Source organism: Myotis myotis, unplaced genomic scaffold (genome assembly GCF_014108235.1).
Source record: "Myotis myotis isolate mMyoMyo1 unplaced genomic scaffold, mMyoMyo1.p scaffold_m19_p_12, whole genome shotgun sequence".
NCBI classification, from domain to species: Eukaryota; Metazoa; Chordata; class Mammalia; order Chiroptera; family Vespertilionidae; genus Myotis; species Myotis myotis.
The window spans coordinates 36,521,968-36,546,148 of NW_023416316.1; the positions used below are offsets into that span (position 1 = coordinate 36,521,968).

Below are 24,181 nucleotides of genomic sequence, written 5' to 3' on the forward strand. Positions count from 1 at the left end.
CATAGAAGATTATGGTTATAATGGCTATATTGCAAGCATGTAATAATTTAATTTACTGGTAAAGCATAACTAATTTATAAGGTATAAAATAATTATATAAAATAATATTTCCTTTAAAAACACTCCTAAGTGCCCTGAAACTTATATAAGTCACATAGGGTCAGATAGTAACAGGAAAGATTTGATGAAAGTTTGATAATTTAAAGATAGCTATCCCTACCAAATCAGAAACTAAAAACTCTATGAGAGACGTAGAGCAAACAAGTAGATAAAAAGAATCACCGGTAAGATGCTAATGGTATGTTAAATTCATTTCCAGGTGAAGCCATTCCCAATAAAGTATTCCCTTCATAAACAGAAAGTGGGATTGAGAAATGATTTCTAATCTAGGAAAGAAAAATAATAATATTTAGTATCATTAATCTAATAAACTAAAGATATTTAAAATATATTCCACATAAACACCCCAACAAAAGATCAAAGCAATATTTACCTTGCTTATATAATTAAGAAGTAAACATGTAATTATTATCCTAAAAATATAAAATATACCTACAAACAGTTATATTTACCTTTGGATAGATAAAAACAAACAGGTTATTAAGAATAATTTCTTATCCTTCTATATCTTACTAATATCCTCTAATTTAAAAAAATCATACTGAAAACTAAGATTAAATGGAGTCTTAAATTCACTATATTTTATTTCTATATCTACTGTTTGCTCCACCTAGTCACAAATAGAAATACATTTTGATTTCTAAAAATAATACCTATATAAAACTTAAAATTAATGTTTAACTACTTAATGAAATTTTAAAAATCAACAAGGACAGCCCAACAGTCATCTTTTAAAACAGTTAATTATAAATCATAAATGAAAGAAAAGGAATTTATGCTTTCAGCCATAATGGAATAATAGGGATCAGATATACCTTCTCAACCTAAAAACTAAACAATGATTTTCAGACACTGGTTAGACAGCAGCAGAGAAAATAAAAATATAAGCAAAATCCAGCAAGAAAAGCCCTAAAACTCCTCCATCTTGCTGCCTGGATAGTTTTGAAGCTATTGTATAAGAAAGGAGAAGCCAAACAGAGCTAAGTAAACTATCTAAGGCATAGGAGGGAACCTTGCTTTAGCCAAGGGCCATTTGGATATTTATAACATCGTTCGCAGGCCATACAAAATTATCAACTTAAAAATTAGCCTGCTGTATTTGGTCGCACATTTAATTAAACTCACCCCTAATGCCTTGGCAGGCCCAGACCAAATGATTTTGCAGGCCTTATATGGCCGGTGGGCCAGGTGTGCCCCACCCCTGCCTTAGATAGTTTACTCCTGTGAATGTGCTAATCAGTACTGAACTGAAGTCTTGAGAGTAGGGCACACTCTTAAATCTCGGGATTCTAAGGCTTGGTAAAGATTTACCTAAAAAGGGCAGGCAGAACAATTTCTGGTGCTGACACATAGTTTCTTTTCTCACCTACCAAAGTTGTTTGGATGTATGGATATATATACTTTTTATCAACTTTAAAAAGCTTATTCTGTCATTTGTTTCTTCAAATGACCTTGTTTAGTACAGAAGGTATTAGTTGCAGTGACTTGCTAATGGTACAAAATTAGCCCTGAACTAAAAGGCTGCTTGAATCCCACCTAAAAAGTTTAAAAATAAGGACTGAGAGGATCACTTTCCAAGTAACATAACTATATTGGAGAATAAAGTTCAAGAATACAAAAAGAAATATATTTCAGGCAAGGTAAAATTCACAATTTTAGGTATCCAATAAAAATTAATAGATACATATAAATGTTAAAGAAATAAATATTAATAAAAGGAAACAGCCCAGCTGGAGTGGCTCAGTGGTTGAGCATCAACCTATGAACCAGGAGGTCATGGTTCGATTCCTGGTCAGAACACATGCCCAGGTTGTAGGCTCAATCCCAATGTGGGGTGTGCAGAAGGCAGCCGATGGATGATTCTCTCTCATCATTGATGTTTCTATCTCTCTCTCTCCCAAACTCATTCTATGAAGCCACCATCACCCTAATAACAAAACCAGGTAAAGACAACACAATGAAAGAGAATTACAGGCCAATATCCCTCATGAACATAGATGCCAAAATCCTCAACAAAATCTTAGCAAATCGGATCCAGCAGTACATCAGAAAGATCATACACCACGACCAAGTAGGATTTATCCCAGGGATACAAGGATGGTACAATATCCGCAAATCAATAAACGTGATACATCACATAAACAAATTGAAAGAAAAAAAAACACATAATCATATCAATTGATGCAGAAAAAGCGTTTGATAAAATTCAACACCCATTTTTGATAAAAACTCTCAGCAAGGTGGGAATTGAAGGATCATACCTCAACATAATAAAAGCCATATATGATAAACCCACAGCCAACATCATACTCAATGGACAAAAACTAACACCATTTCCCCTCAGAACAGGAACAAGACAGGGATGCCCCCTCTCACCACTTCTGTTCGACATAGTACTGGAAGTATTAGCCATTGCAATTAGACAAGAAGAAGAAATAAAAGGCATCCAAATTGGAAAAGAAGAAGTAAAACTGTCCTTGTTTGCAGATGACATGATATTATACTTAAAAAACCCTAAAGACTCCATCAAAAAACTATTAGACTTAATAAAAGAATTCGGCAATGTAGCAGGATATAAAACTAACGCCAAGAAATCTATGGCATTTCTATACACCAATAGTTAATTTGCAGAAAGAGAGACTAAAAAAGCAATCCCATTTACCATCGCACCAAAAAAATTAAGCTACCTAGGAATAAACTTAACTAAAGAGGTAAAAGACCTCTACTCAGAAAACTACAGGACGTTGAAAAAAAGAGATAGAGGAAGACATAAACAGATGGAAGAACATACTATGTTCTTGGATTGGTAGAATCAACATCATTAAAATGTCCATACTACCCAAAGCAATCTATAAATTCAACGCACTTCCCATTAAAATACCAATGGCATATTTCACAGACCTAGAACGAACTCTCCAAAAATTCACCTGGAATAAAAAACAACCCCGAATAGCTGCAGCAATCCTGAGAAAGAACAAAGTAGGTGGGATCTCAATACCAGATATCAAGTTGTATTACAAAGCCACTGTTCTCAAAACTGCCTGGTACTGGCACAAGAACAGACATATAGATCAATGGAATAGAATAGAGAGCCCAGAAATCAGCCCCAACCAATACGCTCAATTAATATTTGACAAAGGAGGCAAGAACATACAATGGAGTCAAGATAGTCTCTTCAATAAATGGTGTTGGGAAAATTGGACAGATACATGCAAGAAAATGAAACTAGACCACCAACTTACACTATACACAAAAATAAACTCAAACAGGATAAAGGACTTAAATATACGACGGGAAACCATAAAAATACTAGAAGAATCCAAAGGCAACAAAATCTCAGACATATGCCGAAGCAATTTCTTCACCAATACAGATCCTAGGGCATTGGGAACTAAAGAGAAAATAAACAAATGGGACAACATCAAAATAAAGAGTTTCTGCACAGCAAAAGAAACTATCAACAAAACAAGAAAGCCCACTACATGGGAGAAGATATTTGCCAATGCTATCACTGATAAGGGTTTAACCTCCAACATTTATAGGGAACTCATACAACTCAACAAAAGGAAGATAAACAATCCAATCAAAAAATGGGCAAAGGACCTAAATAGACACCTTTCAAAAGAGGACATTCAGAAAGCCAAGAGACATATGAAAACATGCTCAAAGTCGCTAATCATCCGAGAGATGCAAATCAAAACAACAATGAGGTACCATCTCACACCTGTCAGACTGGCTATCATCAACAATTCAACAAACGACAAGTGCTGGAGAGGATGTGGAGAAAAAGGAACACTTGTGCACTGCTGGTGGGAATGCAGACTGGTGCAGCCACTATGGAAGACAGTATGGAGTTTCCTCAAAAAACTAAAAATGGAACTCCCATTTGACCCAGTGATCCCAATTCTAGGAATATATCCCAAGAAACCAGAAACACCAGTCAGAAAGGATATATGCACCCCTATGTTCATAGCAGCACAATTCACCATAGCTAAGATCTGGAAACAGCCTAAGTGCCCATCTGTAGATGAATGGATTAGAAAACTGTGGTACATCTACATGATGGAATACTATGCTGCTATAAAAAAGAAGGAACTCTTACCATTTGCAACAGCATGGATGGAACTGGAGAGCATTATGCTAAGTGAAATAAGCCAGTCAATGAAGGAAAAATACCACATGATCTCACTCATTTCTGGATAATAAAGACCATTATAAACTTATGAACAAAAATAGATACAGAGGCAGAGCAGCATCGAACAGACTGTCAAACTACAGCAGGAAGGCCGGGGAGGGTGGGAGGGCAGGAGGGGGGTGGGTAAGAGGTCAACCAAAGGACTTGTATGCATGCATATAAGCATAACCAATGGACATAAGACACTGGGGGGTAGGGGAGGCCAGGGGATTGTCAAGGGCGGGGGGAAAAAAAGGAGACATATGTAATACTCTTTGTAATACTTTAAGCAATAAAAAAATAAAATAAAATAAAACAAAAGGATATATACATACTATAAAGACCCCAAACAAAATATTGATGAGTTGTAGTTTTTTACAAAATACTCCATAAAAAGATTTTACAAAATAGTCTTATACAAAAATTATAAGTATATTGAACAAACTCCTATCACTGCTCATATTAGAGTAGTACAATTACTGGTAATGATTCTTCTTTTTGATATTAGTTACACTGCTATTATAATTTGTATGCTTTTGGTAGCAATTTGCTTTATTTTATTTTTTTATTAGCACACAAATATGCATATGACCCCCAAAAAACTATCATTTCGTACCTGCACTGGGGAGCGAACTGTTACTTTCTTATTTCCTTCCACTGCATCAATTTGACAAACAATAGATCTTTCAACTCCAGATTCTCTGTGCCTTACAGTGTACAGTCGTCGTCCCACTTTTGTTAAGGGAATTTTATCAGCAGTAGAGTGGTTAGCAGGTGCTAAATTGAATATATATGTTTGAAAAGTTTTATTGTAAATCATCATATGTTAATTTTAAATAGATGTTAAGCATCAGAAACATCAGATGATTTCTTAAGGTTATGAATACATAGTCACTCAAGTCTCTGGATTTAAGATTATACAAAGGGATTATACAAAGAGTAGTTTTTTGTATAGACATAATGTATACAAAGAGATACTGTAAGAAACCACAATGCATTTCCATCACATTTATTTAAAACCTTCAAAAGACTTTATAAAAAAATTGTTTTAATAGAAAAAAAAATCTCATTCAGTAGTTTGACCTAAGATAACAACACTTATGAACAAAAAAGTTTCATAAGCCTTTTCAAAACAAGTAATGAGAAGAATTTTATAAAATATAAGAAAGCATCTCAGATTTGCTGTTATAATAACCAGAGCCTAATATCTTCAGGCAATCTTTGGCAATTACCAAGATAGCTGCAATTTTTCCATTGTTAATTTTCTCAGCATGTGGCACTTTGTGACATGTAGGATTTGATTAAATAAAATTTTATACAAATTATCTAATATATATACATATACTGTATTGAGGGATGAATTCTTTACATTATTTACATTAATCCCCCCACATCATTACATGAAATGTTACTTCAAAAACTAATAGAGGTAAAACTGACAAGAACAATTAAATGACAATGTTTGGACAACACCTGAAACCTATCCACTGTTATGCATCATTTCTTTACTAGAAGAGCACTAGTTATCAGTTTTGGTACTCATACCCAAAGTCTAATTAACCTTTCAAATGTGCTCCACCTTCACTATTTAAATGTCAAAGTATCGGAAAGTGGTATGGGTGAGGCTTTGGGACTATTTAACTCACTGTGAGTATATCAGCTATAATGATAATATTTTTTTAAAAATATATTTTGTTGATTTTTTTACAGAGAGGAAGGGAGAGGGATAGAGAGTTCGAAACATCGATGAGAGAGAAACATCAATCAGCTGCCTCCTGCACACCCCCTAGTGGAGATATGCCCGCAACCAAGGTACATGCCCTTGACCGGAATCGAACCTGGGACCCTTCAGTCTGCAGGCCGACGCTCTATGCACTGAGCCAAACCAGATAGGGCTAGAATGATACTTTAAGAATTTATTTGCTTTCACTTCTATGAAAATGCAAAACTTCTGGGAATCAGAAAGGACCAAAAAAAAAAAAATTCCACTTCAATAAGTATAACATAAAAACCATTTACAAACCCATAACCATTAAAATGTGTCATTTCCATAAATTCAAACCTCATTTCGAATTCATTCAGCAGCACTAAGAATGAGATCTGATATTTTTCTTCCCCAAAATATAAAGCAGTAAATTAGCATGCTCTAAAGAAAGCAGTGAATAAAGAAAGTTAGAATTTGGAATACAAAAATATAGTGACAATAGCAATGAAAGTCCTACAAACAAAGAAACAAAATTTCCAACCTATTAGGAAGGAGATAAAAAATGTGTAAGATATCAGAAATGAGTAAAATGGAATATAAAATATAACTTAAAAGAAATGAAAGCCCTAGGAAGGTAATTTATCACTTACTAAGAAGAATGAAGAAAAGTTTGCTGCTTAGGCTGGTCATTGCATTGAAATGATCATTGTCTTTTGTTCGGACATAATCCATACTTAAACTTTCCTCATTTTTCAATATATATGACTTTGCCACTGGAACGTTGAGCACACTAAAAGAATCACTTGGTGAAACAGAGATGGTAAGTCCAAGAGAATTTAAAATCATAAATGGCGCTAGATCCCTCATGAAGACAGTTGAAGATCCAGTGGCCGCTTCTGTAAATGCCTAATAAGGTAGAGTTATCATAAGTAAAATAAAATGAAATGTGGAAAACCAAATGACAAGCACAACACTAATGAACATATGACAAATAAGTTAATAAAAAACTTTTATTCAAGAAAAGAGAAGGGTTTAACTCAGAGTAGTACAGTCACATTTAAAGTTTCAAATGTCTTTTCTTACCTTGACTAAATTATTTAACATTACAAGACCACATTTGGATAATGTAATGTTTAGTTGGTCTTTTGAATAGAAACTGATGACAGTTTTATATTCTGGCACTCTGTAATCTTCTTCAGTATCTGACTCAACAATAGCCTTTTTTGCTTTCTTTTTCATCTAAAATGACATGTAAATTATAGAAATATAAAGAAAATTTGTTCCTGGACGCACAACATAACTCATTTTGCAAAGGAAAAACAAACATTAGATAAATCCCAGTAACATTAGAGAGAGCAAAAATTTTTATTACTTCCACTGTCTTATTGGAATTACTTGGAAATCAACCAAATAAGGTCACCTAGCACAAGAGCAGTATTAGGGGAAGAATTCTTCTCATCCTCAGTAATACTAAAATGACAAGCACATTTTAGAAGGGGGGAAAAAAACAAACCAAAATTACTAAATGCATGTGGCATCAGAATGAAAATGAAAGGCACATATTTCATAGCAAATGAAAATTTAGAGTGAGAAAAGTTATTTAGTCTATTGGTCATGCTATAAATAAAGAACAGAAAATCAGGGACTTAAAAAGTCCAACAATAGTTGCAGAACAGTGCCACTAGGACCCATAACTCATGAGAAACAATAACATCTACCTCTTTTTAGGATTCACAGATCCAGGGCCCATGTATATTCCAACCTAAAAACCACCAAATAAGTTCTTTTATCTACTAGTAAATCCTTTGTCTGAAATATGTGGAAAATCAAATGCAGTGATCCAATACCAAAAGCTGGACATGCCAAGCTGGTCACCTTTGTTGTTACTTTAATTGACTTTACACCACTGAAAATCTGTCTGCAGGTTGACTGAGTTGTCATTAGGGAGGAAACGTGCCAGTTATTTCATAGTCTCCTGCTTCAGAAGCACAATTTCATCCATCTAAAGGTCCTGATTCTTATGATTACGTTAAACTCAATTATTTTAAACATATTTCAAACAAATATGTTTTCTTCCATATACATATCCTTCAGAGACAAAGGAAACACGGGTTAAACAGCAACCTACAAGAGGCTAGCTGCAGCATTTTACATGAGTAGGGTCTCTGCAGCCAGATTTGCACCCCACTTTAAAGGTATTACTTTAGTGAAGCCCTTTCTAGTGTCAGTCCTTTCACATGTTACAATGAAGTTAGAAACTGTACAGTTTTCAGACACTTGTTGTAAGAGTGAAAGCAAAAGTACATCACTTAGATGTCTAGTACATAATAAATATTACATAATTATTTGTATTTGAAAAAGCACAGGAGGGCACTGGCCTTGGATTTGAAAATTACATGCACAGGTCAAACAGGGAAGCATACAGCAAGGCTAATAATGAAAAATGTTGAACTTTGTTGAGATTGAAATTGGTATGTTTGGTATGGTGTAGATATCCTCAATTTTAAAATAATTTTTAGACTTTAAATATACCTTGATTCCGCCGAAACCGGTTTGGCTCAGTGGATAGAGCGTCAGCCTGTGGACTGAAAGGTCCCAGGTTCGATTCCGGTCAAGGGCACGTACCTGGATTGCAGGCACATCCCCAGTAGGAGATGTGCAGGAGGCAGCTGATCGATGTTTCTCTCTCATCAATGTTTCTAGCTCTCTATCCCTCTCCCTTCCTCTCTGTAAAAAATCAATAAAATATATTAAAAAAAAAGATGCTATATTGCCTTTAAAAAAAAAAATATATATATATATATATATATACCTTGATTCCAAGATTCCATGGTCTAAATTCCTCAGTCTGGTCAATTTCTAAAGGTTCAAGCAAAGGTTCCCATACACCAAACATTTCATTGTAATAATGCACCTATAATGAGAATTTTTAATTTTTTTAATAAGGCATTCTGGAATTTGCTAAAATGATCTTCCATGTTTTTTAGTACTACCATTCCTTTTGGCTGTGCTATTTCTCCTATATAAAAACCATGCCACTCATTAGTTTCCTACATTCACTCCCTCTGCACTTTCCTCACCTGATTAACATAATAATTTAGCGTCCATAATTTAATCCAGATAAAACTCTCTTTTAATCATGTTTCCTTAACTTCCAGGCCAGGCTAAACATAAAAGACTGTGTTCCTCTATCATATATTATTGAAATTTTTTAACATGTCTGTCTGCCTCCACTGATTTTTTGAAAACAAGTAACACAGGATTCAATGAGTGTTTATTTATTTGAATTCTTTGAACCTCCTGGACATCCTAGATTAAATCCTCTGGAAAGTATAGAAAATTCTAGCCAAAATTTGAACAAAATTTAATCTAGTCAGTCATATCTACCTCTATTAATATATAACTGTATTAATACAAATAATATAGCAGCTTATAAATCTCCATATTTTTTTGATAAGGGTAGATTATCAGATTAGTTTCCACTAGACAAACTCGATTAATAATTTAAACCAAAGTAGCTTTGGGGATGATTCTATATAGATAAATTCTGAAGCAAAATGTACATTGGTTCAAAGCAAATTTCTTGTATAAAATACAAAAAATTTAAAGATCTTAGTGGATTCTCACTACAGTGTAAAGATTATATAAAAGTATATATATAATAACAATATTATTATATAAAAGTATAAGACATCTTCTAATTCTTTATATTACTCTTTTAGAAGAAATTCAGAAATAGTTTATTTTTCTTTCAAAGGAAGAAAGGTATTCCATTAAATTCCTAAAAACAAGAATTTTGAATCTAATCAACAACAATCTATTAATCTATCGTGTTTAAATTGATCAAATCAACTGAAATATAAACTTAGTGTTGACATGTGGTCTAAAGTTAAAGTACAATAGGGCCTCAAGTAACATTTTGTTCAACAATGTTTTGTTACAACACTGATGAGATGTTGTAGGATTTTAACTCTTTTTCATATCAATTAGCTACAGTAAAACTGGTTTTGTTTTATGTCCTTTTGCTTAAAATGGCAAAACCTATCAATGACATTGAGGACTTACTGTATACATAAAACTTTATCAAAGGCATAAATCTGTAAACTTTCTTCCAAAAGGTTTCTGAGCCAACATATTTACAATATGCTTAAATATTTAAATAAGATTCTAAAAATATTCCATATGTATCATTATTTGTTATAAAATCTAGAAAAAATACTATATTTACTTACTTCTAGCTCAAGCTGACAGTGGAGATTTATGAGGGAACTCCAGTTTTTGCCTTCCCCTGAAAAACATGATTTTGCCAAAAGCATAGGCACTGTTCTATGACCAACCCCAGCCTCAAGAACTATGAAAATAGAATCAATGTTCATTTTTATTATCTCTCCTTTGGGTACCAATTCAGTTGTGGGAGCTATGTTTTTCACTTCATTTGGTTCTTCAAGAAACCACATTTTTAAAGTCTTTGTATCCTTCTTTTCCCATAAATGTGCTGTAGAAGAAGCAGTTTCTTGTGGGATGGTTTCCTTAGTTGTATAAAGTGCTGCAGTTATGGTAATCACAGTATTTATGATAACTGGTGAAACCTAAGGAAAAAAATTTAAACTAATAAATAATCTACTTATGCAGCTTTTAAAAATACATACTTCAAGGACATTTAAATATATTTGCTGAAGAATCATAATTAATGTTGAAATAATAATATTATTACCATGAAACCACAAATATAATTCCCTGCACAGGTGGGGTCCCTCGGCCTGGCCTGTGGAGACTGGGCTGAAACCAGCTCTCTGACATCCCCCAAGGGGTCCTGGATTACGAGAGGGTGCAGTCCAGGCCAAGGGACACCACTGGTGCACAATTGGGGCCAGAGACGGACCGTGGGAGGTCTCCAGGGCATGTCCGGCCCATCTTGCCCAGTCCTGATCAGGGCCTATCAGGGCCAGCCAGCTGGGGAGGGACTGTGGGAGGGCTCCAGAGCATTACTGGCCAGTCTCGCCCAGTCTCGATTGGCTGGACCCCAGCAGCAAGCTAACCTACTGCTCTAAACATCTGCCCCCTGGTGGTCAGTGCATGTCACAGCGACTGGTCGAACAGTGGGAGGAACAATTAGCATATTAGGCTTTTATATAGAGAGATTTTTAAAACATAGCTTCTTTTTTGCTTACTTAACAATTAAAAGACTTGCTGTGATAACTGTTTATTACTAGTTTATTAATTTTTTTAAAAGTTCACTAAAGATCTAAATGACTGACATTTTAACTTACCTTTAGTGTCAGCGATTTTAGTGATATATCAATCACTTGTGGATCTGTGCCTATCTTAGTAGCTTGATAGAACAAGTCACAGGGCTGCAAAACCTATGAGAAAAATCAGTAACACTAAATTACCATTGTTCTTAAAATAGTTTTATTTAAAGGCTTTCCTAGTAATAGCTAACTATATTAAATAGACAAGCTATTCAAAACTGTTGAAAAATAAGTGACTCAATAACACACTTCTTACTTCCCTTTACTTACTCATTATAATATCAAGTACTAATATGAGCAGTATTAATAAAACAATATGTAGGACTTCTTGAATATGCTTAACTATAGAAATATGTAAAATGTGTATTATATATTTCATTTTACTTACTAGAATAAAAATTTTATTATGGCATCTTTTCCATTATAAAATTACAATGAAATAAATTAATCTATACAGAAAAAGCTATAAAAGATGAGATGTAGATAGAAAAGAAGAAGAGGAACCAAGATGGCGGCATAGGTTAACGCCGGAGTTTGCTGCTTTGAACAACTACTTCAAAAGTGAAACTAAAAGATGGAAGGGACATCACCCAGAACCACAGGAACGCTGGCTGAGTGGAAGTCCTACAACTAGGAGGAAAGAGAAACGCATACGGACACTCAGAGGAGGCGCAGTGCTGAAGTCAAATTCTGAGGTGCGACGTGCGCGGAGCGGGCTGGCGGCGGAGGGCGCGGTTGGCTTTTCCAATCGGGAGGGAGTCGCAGACTCTGAGCTCCAGCTCCGGGCGAGTCTTTAGCGACCCAGACTCAAACGGGAGAAGCGGGACTGTCTGGCTTCAGTCAGAGCGAGTGCAGCTTTCTCTCCGAGCTTTGCAGCGGGTGCTGGGACTCAGAGAGGCAGAGCCCATGGGGACAGGACTGAGAGCCGCCATAACTGCTCTCTCCGGCCCACCCTGTGGATCCTGTGCGACCCGCCCCGCCCAAGCCCTGCACAGAGGCATTTGCCGGATAGCCTCAGGCAAAGGCTAGATTAGCACCTCCCTAGAGGACAGAAGTTCTCTCACTGCTGACACAGCTGATTCTCATAGCCACTTGGCCTGGAGGTCAAACCCTCCCTGGTATTAGCTACAACAATCAAGGTTTAATTATAAGACTGCGAACAAAGACCAATAGGGGGTGCACCAAGGAAGCATAACAAAATGCGGAGACAAAGAAACAGGACAAAATTGTCAATGGAAGATATAGAGTTCAGAACCCACACTTTTAAGGTCTCTCAAGAACTGTTTAGAAGCCGCCGATAAACTTAATGAGACCTACAAGAAAACTAATGAGACCCTCGATGCTATATTGGGGAACCAACTAGAAATTAAGCATACACGGACTGAAATAACGAATATTATACACACTCCCGACAGCAGACCAGAGGAGCGCAAGAATCAAGTCAATGATTTGAAATGCGAGGAAGCAAAAAACACCCAACCGGAAAAGCAAAATGAAAAAAGAATCCAAAAATGTGAGGACAGTGTAAGGAGCCTCTGGGACAGCTTCAAGCGTACCAACATCAGAATTATAGGGGTGCCAGAAGAAGAGAGAGAGCAAGATATTGAAAACCTATTTGAAGAAATAATGACAGAAAACTTCCCCCACCTGGTGAAAGAAACGGACTTACAGGTCCAAGAAGCGCGGAGAACCCCAAACAAAAGGAATCCAAAGAGGACCACACCAAGACACATCATAATTAAAATGCCAAGAGCAAAAGATAAAGAGAGACTCTTAAAAACAGCAAGAGAAAGAAACTCAGTTACCTACAAGGGAATACCCATACGACTGTCAGCTGATTTCTCAACAGAAACTTTGCAGGCCAGAAGGGAGTGGCAAGAAATATTCAAAGTGATGAATACCAAGAACCTACAACCAAGATTACTTTATCCAGCAAAGCTATCATTCAGAATTGAAGGTCAGATAAAGAGCTTCACAGATAAGGAAAAGCTAAAGGAGTTCATCACCACCAAACCAGGATTATATGAAATGCTGAAAGGTATCCTTTAAGAAGAGGAAGAGGAAGAAAAAGGTAAAGATACAAATTATGAACAACAAACATGCATCTATCAACAAGTGAATCTAAGAATCAAGTGAATAAATAATCTGATGAACAGAATGAACTGTTGATTATAATAGAATTAGGGACATAGAAAGGGAATGGACTGACTATTCTTGGGGGGGAAAGGGGTGTGGGAGATGCGGGAAGAGACTGGACAAAAATCGTGCACCTATGGATGAGGACAGTGGGTGGGGAGTGAGGGCGGAGGGTGGGGCGGGAACTGGGAGGAGGGGAGTTATGGGGGGGAAAAAGAGGAACAAATGTAATAATCTGAACAATAAAGATTTAATTAAAAAAAATCAATAAAATATATTAAAAAAAAAAGATGAGATGTAAAAATTATAAATACATTAGATTTACTTAATAATTCTTAATGCAATTATAAATTAGCTGAGTTTTTCTTAACTGTGGTAAGCAGGATTCTACCCTCTAGCACCCAGTCACCATATTCCTTCCAAACACAAAATATATTCACCTCCTCCTAAGGTTCCGAACAGTCTCATTCCATTATAGCTCAAAGTCCAAAATCACATTTTCTAAATCTGTATCTCATCACACCTCTATCTCATCTATAGCTCTCATTGATTAAAAAATCCAAAATATCATCTATTTCTTACCAGCTCAAAGTCTAAAACTAAATCAGCTCCAGGTCCTGATGAAATTCCTGGGTATAATCTATTAAATGTAGCTGCTAGGGCACAATTTCTCTCCCTTTATGGAATTGTGAAACTAAGATGAGTTATCTGCCCCCATCATTCCTAACACAGAATGGTGGGACAGACATAGGATAACAATTACAGACATTCCTAATCAAGCTGGATAAATGGAAGGTAAAAAGGAGTCACTTGTCCAAAGCAGTTCTGAAATCCAGTCAAGTAAATGTTTCTTGATTAGGTTTCAAAGCCTAATAGCAATTATCTGTGGCTCTCAGCTCCACCCTGAGTCATTCTTCCTTCTTTATAAAAGGTAGCACAAATACACAGCTGAGTAGTTGCTTTTTTATCCTCCTGCTTTCTGCCAGTAGAATGTTGGGGGTTCAAGACACCATTTTTCAAAGCTTTCTGGGACTACATATCAAGCAATCCCTATAGTTTCCAATAATATGTCTTTTATCTTCTTTCTAAGTCCTCGTTAGCAGTGTCCTCAAAGACCATGTTTCTACCAAAAGTCTGATCGACACAAGTTAGGCTTTCTCTATCATTCTATTCAAAATTCCTCCAGCTTCTGCATACTACCCAGTTCCAAAGATGCTCCCACATTTTAAATAATTGCTACATCTTATTTCTGTTAAAAAAAAAAAAAAATCTGTATTCTTGCCCTAACCGGTTTGGCTCAGTGAATAGAGCATCAGCTTGCAGACTGAAAGGTCCCAGGTTCGATTCTGGTCAAGAGCATGTACCTTGGTTGCGGGCACATCCCCAGTGGGGAGTGTGCAAGAGGCAGCTGATTGATGTTTCTCTCTCATCGGTGTTTCTAACTCTCTATCCCTCTCCCTTCCTCTCTGTAAAAAATCAATATAATATGTATTTTTTTAAAAATCTGTATTCTCCTATTACTGAGTAACAAAGTACCATGAACTTAGTAGCTTAAAACAATACTAATTTACTTTTCCTCATTTTCATGGGTCAGGAATCTTGCTGAAATCAGTTATCAGCTGGTTGCATCTTTATCTTGAGGCTTGACTGAAAAAGATCTGCTCCCAAACTCATTCAGGTTATCAGTAGAATTTATTTCTTTGTGGCCCTAAAACTGAGATCTCCATTGGCTTGTGCTGTCAGCCAGAGACTGCTTTTGACACCTACTAGTAAGTTGCTCATAGGTTCTTGCCATGCAGCCTTCCCCACATAGCAGCTTACTTCTTCAATGCCAGGATTTTAAAAATTAGGTTAGGCCCATCCAGAATTTCTCTTTAGTTAACCCAATTAACTGATTAGTAACCTAATTATATTCACTGATCCTATCCATACTCAAAGGGAGCGGACTATACTGGGCACATGCAACAGGAGGTAGAAATCTTCAGGGCCATTTTAGAATTCTGCTTATATTAAAAGTGAAAAATAAATCAGAACAAATATGATAACCAAATTCATTCTCCAAAGAAATCACATTAAAATTCACTATTGTTCTAATAAATCAGCAAGAGCAACTAGTACATGACTTTCATATTCAATATATTATTTCTTGAAACTTCAGGGATAGGAAATTATAACCATATTACAATACATAATCCACAACTTCCAACATAAAATTTGTGTTATATCTTCATCTTAGGTAAGGCAAAAAACAAAACCAAAAAGTACTATTATAAATACATAAAAAAGTTTCTAACTCCCTTCCCAAAATAAGTATGAACGTTTGTTTTGTTCCTTATCCAACTCTTTTATTTTCAAGTCTAATTAAGTTCCCTAGGATTAAAAATGCAGCTGATCGTCTGGCCGGTGTGGCTCTTTGGTTGAGCATTAACCTATGAACCAGGAGGTCACGGTTCGATTCCATGCCTGGGCTGCAGGCTTGATCCCCAGTAGGGGGTGTGCAGGAGGCAACCAACTGATGATTCTCTCTCATCACTGATGTTTCTATCTCTATCTCCCTTTCTCTTCCTTTCTCTGAAGTCAGTAAAAATGTATTTTTTTAAATGCAGCTGATCCAACATGTTAGTGACAAAACTACACTACAGTCAAGTTGTATACAATACAGTCTATTCCAGGGGTGGGCAAACTTTTTGACTCGAGGGCCACAATGGGTTCTTAAACTGGATCGGAGGGCCGGAACAAAAGCATGGATGGAGTGTTTGTGTGAACTAATATAAATTCAAAGTAAACATCATTACATAAAAGGGTACGGTCTTTTTTTTTTTTTAGTTTTATTCATTTCAAATGGGCCGGATCAGGCCCGCGGGCCGTAGTTTGCCCACGGCTGGATTCATCAATTGAAGATGTAGAAACATTATCTTAAAATGGAATTATTTCCCTACTAGTATTATTTTATTGTCTCCAACTACATCCATTGTAATTTTAGTGCTACTTTTATTTTTTTTCCTTTCTACTCTAATTCTTACCATACAGCTCCTGTATTATGATTTTCACTATTAATGCATTATTTCCCTGCTGCTATTGCTTCCCCTTCAAAGAAGCAATCTTGAGCTATCCAACATCTATAGAAGCCTATAAGAGCTCACTATACATTCCCTACTTTACAAACACTATCTTGGTGGTGGGAAGACAGCCCCAAGTTGAGAACCACAGAATAACGAGAAAAAGTCAGAGTATATAAGTGTAGATGTTGGTAGGTGGGTAGATATGCGGTGGGAACTTGTGCTCTCTGGAACCCAGATTCTCTGCACATGTTATACCGTCATCCTGAAACACATTCCCATGCCTCCTGTTTCAGCTCTGCTGGCTAATATCTACTCATCTTTCAGGCATTGGCATAAATGTCACTTCACCTGACAAACCTCCCCTATTTACAATTCTCCAGAGAAATCACATACAGACTCAACAAAGAAAATGATCATCTAAAGATTCTGGATTTTGAGCTGAGACTGTAACCCTTGAGGTGGAGGTGAGAAAAGACAAGCATGGATTATCAGTATAGACAAAGGAATAAAACATTTAGTGAACTGTGGGAAGAACCTCTGGTTGTCTTGATATCTGTTCTTTTTTTTTTCTTCACAGTAATTAATACAAGATTTATCTGGGCACAAAATATCACACACACACACACACACACAAAAAAAAAAAAAGAGGAGGAGGAAGGAAGAGGAAGAAGGGGAAGAAGGACACATTCTCCAGCTGTTTTTGCAGATAAGTATGGTCACCTAGCTACATTCATGCCAAATGATGTGAGTAGAAGAAATATATAAAATTTCTAAGTATTCACCTAAAAGAGAATCAGTATGCACTGTTTTCTATATCCTCTCTTTTCTTAGTGACGAGCCATCAGCCTTGCAAACTAGAGAATTATAGCTTACATTTCTATGTTGATAATTTTTAGAACATTTATGCTTCTATTATTCCTTTAAAAGACTACACATTTTTATAAGTGTTGTATAAGAGTACTAGGAGTCAGATAGTTAACTTGAAAAGATTTCTTTGAAGAAATAAATTTTAATCAGTTATGAAGAGGAGGAAAGTCATTAAGTTGCTAGAGTAATATACAAATGGGAAGTATTTCAAAGCAAATGGCTAACGTTCAAATACATTGCATGGAGAAAAGCAAACACATACATCAAAGGAAAAGTGTCCAGATGGGAGAAAAATATGAAAAAATGGCAAAATTGCAACATCTCAAACAAGTGGTAGATAGTTTTCAAGGCAAAAGAGCAGTGTGGAACTGACACGGATAGTATGTGCGAGTAAGGTCTCAAAAAAAGTGAAGATGAAGGCAGCTTCTTAGTGAGACTATGCCCACAAATACATAAAAAAATGAGGAACAACTGGAAGAATGAAAAAGAGTTTCAAAGTGGTATATTAATAATCCAGATTAGGCTCTCCAAAAAACAAAAAAAAGTACTTTATAAAGAAAGATTAGAAAGTCTATAGGTAGGTTCCTAAAGTGGTATATACAAAATATAAAACAGATAACTAAATAGTAAACTCACAGTAGTGATTCTGTCTTTTCTCTTGTCAGGAAGAAATGGGCATGCTCTCATTTGGAGATCTTTAATAGCAGCAGTCATTGTATTGTTTTCAAGGTCACCCTTGCAACAAATTTCACATTGTGTTGTAATGACTAAGGCAGGAGCATCATTTCTTGTCATATCAGCCACAAACACAATTTCAGGATTTTTAATAAGAATATTCACTTCCCACTTTTCTTGTATCTGTGCAGGTACTAAAATAGAAATAAAAATAATTTAAAATATTTATAAATCTTTGCTACACATTTTATGAAAAATGTATTATTTATGGGAAAATGTTATTTTCATTCTAAGTAAAAACTAAAGGCATCTTAGGTCCCAAAGAAATCTATAATGTAAGATTTGAAGAAGAGAGTCATAAGTACATTTAAAAATGTGGGGGGAAATCTCCACCAGGGCAGAGCTGAAAACTAACCCAGTTTCTAACTCTCAACATAATACGCTTTCCACTGCACCACAAATACAAATGTAAAATACAGTAGAAAACTATAAATAAAACAAAAAGTAAGAATGTTTTAAGTTGAAATACTATCTTTAATAATGAAAATAAGTGGTTGGTTCATTATTTCTCCCTGCAGGTTTTCTTCCAGCAAATTCTTTCAAATGATTGTCTGAAGTTAAGTACAAGTACTTATTCTAATGCAGGTCTCATTAATTTTTGAACCCAACATATAGTTACACCTTGAAAAATATGTAAACTGCACATCCCAGCAGAAAGCACATTTTCCTCTTAAAAATAAAATTTTAATTTATTAATTCATTTAACCTCGTTGATTAGAACTGCTATTTTCAACCTTTTTCATCTCATAAACTAGAAACTAGAATTCTGCAGCATATCAAATATTTTTTGCCAATCTGACAAAAAAAAAAAAGGAAATAAATTTCATTCATTCGTATCAAACGGAGATTGATATGTTGGCTGTTGTCATTTTTTTACTTGACAATTTAAGAGAAAAGAGGTCAGTGCCCCTGATTAAATAGTCAGATATTTCATGTTTTAAAAACTCTTGTGGCACGCAGGTTGAAAATTGCTGATCTACAAAGCTAATCAAGGTAAGTGCTATTGTAACACTTGATTAACATAGATATTAAATATTTTAGTTAATAACTAACCTTCTTCCTTAGCAGCCCATGCTTGAACATTGGTTTCTACAGCAGTGCCTGTGGTGTAGGCTTCAAGAAAGACATTTGCAACTGTCAGCAGAAATTCCACACTTGCACAAATATATGTTTCTTGAAGGACTACATCAGACATCCAACCATCTCTGATTTTCTTATACTTTACATCCATCATATCTTTTTTGTCAAATCCAACTGTCAATCCTATCATTCTGAAAAACACAATATTCCTGTGAATAGCTTACAAATAACCAAACACACCAATAAAACCCAAAGACTACTTATCCCTTTCACTGACAGCCAACCAGCATCTAAAGTCGGTTATCATAGAAAGATCTCAAAGTACTCCAAATAATAATAGATTTACAAACTTCTGGAATATAACTTTTATAAATTAGTTCGTGTGTCTTTAAGAAATTATCAGAATTTGGAATCTCAGCTGATTTTTCATATATTTCCCATTAAATTTTGAATTGATAATAATTTTGATAATATAAATTAATTTGAAAAAAACACACAAAAAATTACACTGATTATTTTTATTTAATTAATCTATCAACCATCCAGCAAGAGCACATAACTGAAACAAGACATATTATGTCTTTAATTAATTAATTATTTTTGGAGAAAGAAGAAAGGAGGGAAGGTGGGAGGGAGAGAGAAAAACATCGATATGAGAAACATCAATCCGTTGCCTCTCAGATGCACCCGACCTGGGATCAAACCCGCAACCTGCGTATGAGCCCTGACAGGGAATGGAATCTGCCACCTTGTGATGTATGAGATGATTCTTCAACCAACCAAGCCACCCGGACATTTAAAATGGTGACTGGGAACCATGACTTCACTGAATTGAAAGCTCTGATGATATTAAGGATGTGCCCAAAAAATGAATGTGCAACTTTGGGAATAACTTTTATAAAAAATATCAACCATATTTCAAGTAAAAATGCAGAACACTATTACCTAGGAGTTGCCTTCTTGACATGAGGCCTTTTATCATCTAAAATACAATTTTTTAATGAGAAGGCAGAAAATACTGAGTCATCTGTATACATTTTTAAAGTACTTATTATATTCTCCAACTTAAATTCAGCAAGTGTCAGAGAAGGATCACGAACATCTGTAAAGGAAACCTGCAGAAGAGAAAATCAATATAAATTTTACACAAACACATATATATGACACATTTTTTAATTATATACTACCACATTCTCTATCTCCAAAGGGCTCTCACTAAGAAAGGCCAAAAAATATATTGACTTTAATTAAAAAATTTAGTTTTCACATCACTAACTATAGCAAAGATAACTCATTTTAAAAGGGAAATGGTTAAAATTATTTTATTAGTAAAATGAAGAGATCAATAATTTTTCTCACAGGAACAGATACTCCAAAATGTACATAAAATATTAATAATTGGCATTTTAATAAATATTCACTATATAATTTTCATCAAGTAAAAAACATATTTTTTCCCTCAACTTACCTGTTCAGGACCTGGACTATACAGTATCATGGTGAGATAATCAGTTTTGAAACTCATATTTAGAGTTGTCTTAACTTGAGCAGCACATGAATGTACTTCTACCATAGCAGCTGTCACTACAGTTGTTCCTTGGAAAAATTAAAGTTATTAGATAAAAGAAAAAAAATCAGGAAAGCTAGAACTCATTAAAACAGCCTTAAAATATATTTAACAGAATTATTAATCAAATGTGTATAGAAGAGGAGAAGAGTTATAGTAGCAATAAAAGCAGACATATTATACTAATTGTTGAAATTGGGTAATGGGTAAAAATTTCTATAGGTGAATGATTAAAATAATATATTGAAATGTCTATTTTACATCCTGCACATTTTAGACATTACCTTTGCACTGCCTATATTTTAAGTCCTTACCATGTATTTCCTTTATTGGTCCCATCTTCCTCTTTCCAGCTTTGCTCGGTTAACAATGGTTACTACTAGGTTAACGTAGCTAATAACATTTAAATTCTTATTTACAGATTAAGTCTTCCATGTCTGATTAACTATAGCTATGTAATAATTTTCAATCGTTTATTATAATAGTTCTTCTGCTGCTACATTACAACTAGTACATCTCTCAAAAGAAAATCTCTTATCACATGCTAACAATTTTTCAAAATCACGCAAAATCTCCTCCACTTCTGCACCTGACTGTTTGTAGCAATTTCTCCCTTCCTAGGAACAGAAAGCATGTCTTTCTCTCTATATCACTTATGGAAGGTACGTATAGTAGTCCCCCTTATCCACGGCTACACTTTCTGTGGTATGTTTCCCATGGTCAACCAAGGTCTGAAAGGGTTAAATGAAAAATGTCAGAAATAATTCATAAGTTTTAAATTGTGCACTATTTAAGTAGCATAATAAAATTGTATGCTGACCCCTCCATCCTGCCCAGGATGTGAAATCATGTCTTTGTCCAGCATATCCACTATGTATATACTACCTGCCTGTTAGTCAGTTAATAGTCCTGTCAGTTATCAGATGGACTGTTGTGGTATCACAGACTTGTGTTCAAGTAACCTTTATTTTACTTAATATTGTTACAATTGTTCTATACTTTATTAGTTGTTGTTAATCATTTATTGTGGCTAATATATAAGTTAAATTTTATCACAGGTATATATATACAGGAAAAATCATAATATACATAGCATTAGGTACTAAGTTCCAGACATCCACTGGGGGTCTTGAAAAGGATTCCCGTGGTTAACGGGGAAATTACTGAAATTAATCCCTCATTCTATATATATTATGGAATTTATGCTACTTTTCTTCTTGAAGACATTCTTCCACTTTTTTTCTTAAGATATTCTGAATTTCTCTTTAATGAAAATGAAGTACTTTTTACTACACATCCCAGTAACAAAATATTTTGGGATTCCATTTCCGTGTACTCCTGGTTAGGCCCTTTGTTTTTGTATCCTATGTCTTCCTCTTTCCTGAATTCCTTGTTTTGCTAGAATATACTTTAAAACTAATTTATTCAGGAATGAGTATGAAAGAAGTAAACTTTGTGGGACTAAACATCTGCAAATTATTGTGTTTTCACATTTGGGTGATGGTTTGGCCTTATATAGAAGCCTAACTTCAAAATAATTTTCTTAGAAATTTGACTATATGGCTCCATAGTCTTTTATCATCTATCCATTCCATCCCATTCAGTTTTACTGATGATAGATCTAATTCCAATTACCTATTCTGTTTATGTTAGTTTCTTTCATGCTCAGGTTCTTGTGATTTTCTTCATATCTGTCCAATAATATTTAACAGTAAAGGACTAGGTTGGTTATTCTAACAAGCGAAGATGGGGTTTCCTACAATGTTATAAATGTATGGTTGTTTGTGTGTTAGGATTCTCCTTGACTGACAAAGCTGTGTAAAAATCTCAGGGCTTTGCAAGGGTGGATTTTGTGAGCTAGTCGGTTGCTCTTTAATATAGGTAGGTTTGGGGATCTCCCAAAATGCCAGAATGAGAACTCTGTTCTTGTGAAGCAAAATCATCCCAGCACCCCTAAGAGACCCTATTCTCTGTACTGATGCTAAACTTAGAACCCGTAAGGTTCCACATAGCACATTATAGCCAACATTGGATAAACAGCCTTTCTCCATGATTCCCTCTGTTCTGTCCCTTCCATCTACCCTTTAAATATTTGTTGAAATCCAAAATTTATTCATGCTCATCCTCTCTTGACACCTCTAATACTCTGATATGGCTATTATCAATATAAAATATCTCATCTGGGATAAATGCTGCAATAGGAATAAGGGAGAAGAGGAAGGAAGGAGAAAAAAACTGGAAAAGGGGATCCATGTTGGGATAGATAAGCATAAATACTAAGGAATTTTGTCATAATAGGACTGAGAATTTTGAATCAAAGGGAAAAATCAACAGAACTAATAATAAACAATTTAGAGATACCTGAATGTGATTAAATAATTCAAAAATATTTATAAATCTTATTTTACTCCAAAACTAGGAATAGAGAATGGAAGGAAAGAAGAAATGGGGTGGGGTGGGAGGGGAAAGAGTTTAAAGTCAAGAACATACCTCCTGAATGATGTGAAGTGTTAGTGACTCCACCAGTAACACTACTCTGATCTTTCACTCCTGCTGGTGGGACACTGCCACCTCCTTCATACCATATATTACCATATAATGTTTTAAAGATAGTTGTTATATCTTCTTGACTAAGAATGAACTGTTAAAAAAATAAGATTTGCTTATTTTAATATTACTACTTCATGTAGTAAAAAATTCACATACAATAAAAATAATTGTTTCATTTCAATCCTCTACAAAACCAATTTTTACACATGAGATATTTCTACTAACTGAATATTCAGTTTTAAATGAGCACATGAGTTTTAGTACCTTGTGAAATACAGAACAAGATTAAATACAATATTAATGAAGCTATGAATAATGAACTATTTGTATTACAACTTACCAATAAACTAGTAATTTCAAAATTTTAAAATAAACTTACTTGGTTCAATATTCATCTACTTTGTCTTTTTTTGGTTAGTAAACAGCTAAATCTTTAAATATAGAATAAAAAATAATTCATTTGTATGATGAAAAATAGTTCACAATGTGTTTTACATGAATTACTTTATTTGAACCTCACAAGTATTAGGTGTAACGAATATAATCCTGACTTTATAAGAAGTTGAGGCTTAAGTGGTTTAGTATCATGCTTTAGTCCACTTAATAAACTTACTCAACACAATAAGTAAAAACCTCATGTGTTGAGAATTTAGCCTAAAATCACCAGCATAGGAGCTTTCCTGAAAGTTGTGATGGTTAATTTTATGTCAATTTGGTTGGATCACAGTATATATATATTTGGTCAAATATTTTCCCAGATATTTTACACTCACACACACACCTTATATATGCTGCAGACCATCTACAAATGCCCAACTGCCTTTTGGGGCAGGCCTACTAGAATGAAACTGAGTCTATCTCTACCATGACTCACTTAGTAGTAAGCAGCTATTGTAGCCCACCGTGGTGACCACATTTGACCCCTCCTAGACC

At 34.9% G+C, this 24,181-nt stretch overlaps 1 protein-coding gene across 11 annotated transcripts in view; it reads right to left on the reverse strand.

Moving 5' to 3' along the window:
• Positions 1-24,181, reverse strand: part of VPS13A (vacuolar protein sorting 13 homolog A) — a 196,918-nt gene that overhangs the window by 67,406 nt on the left and 105,331 nt on the right. For all 11 annotated transcript variants that reach the window (XR_004971254.1, XR_004971255.1, XR_004971256.1 and 8 more), the window contains 12 exons: positions 23,189-23,339; positions 20,600-20,727; positions 20,077-20,246; positions 19,105-19,322; positions 17,953-18,185; positions 11,270-11,362; positions 10,232-10,588; positions 8,812-8,913; positions 7,083-7,238; positions 6,650-6,905; positions 4,911-5,071; positions 283-386 (listed from right to left, as the gene is read on the reverse strand). Coding sequence is in view for 8 of the 11 variants with exons in the window: in XM_036330768.1 (XP_036186661.1) it covers positions 283-386; positions 4,911-5,071; positions 6,650-6,905; positions 7,083-7,238; positions 8,812-8,913; positions 10,232-10,588; positions 11,270-11,362; positions 17,953-18,185; positions 19,105-19,322; positions 20,077-20,246; positions 20,600-20,727; positions 23,189-23,339 (2,129 nt within the window). In the remaining 3 variants the exon portion in view is untranslated. The remainder of the gene's footprint in view (positions 1-282; positions 387-4,910; positions 5,072-6,649; positions 6,906-7,082; positions 7,239-8,811; positions 8,914-10,231; positions 10,589-11,269; positions 11,363-17,952; positions 18,186-19,104; positions 19,323-20,076; positions 20,247-20,599; positions 20,728-23,188; positions 23,340-24,181) is intronic.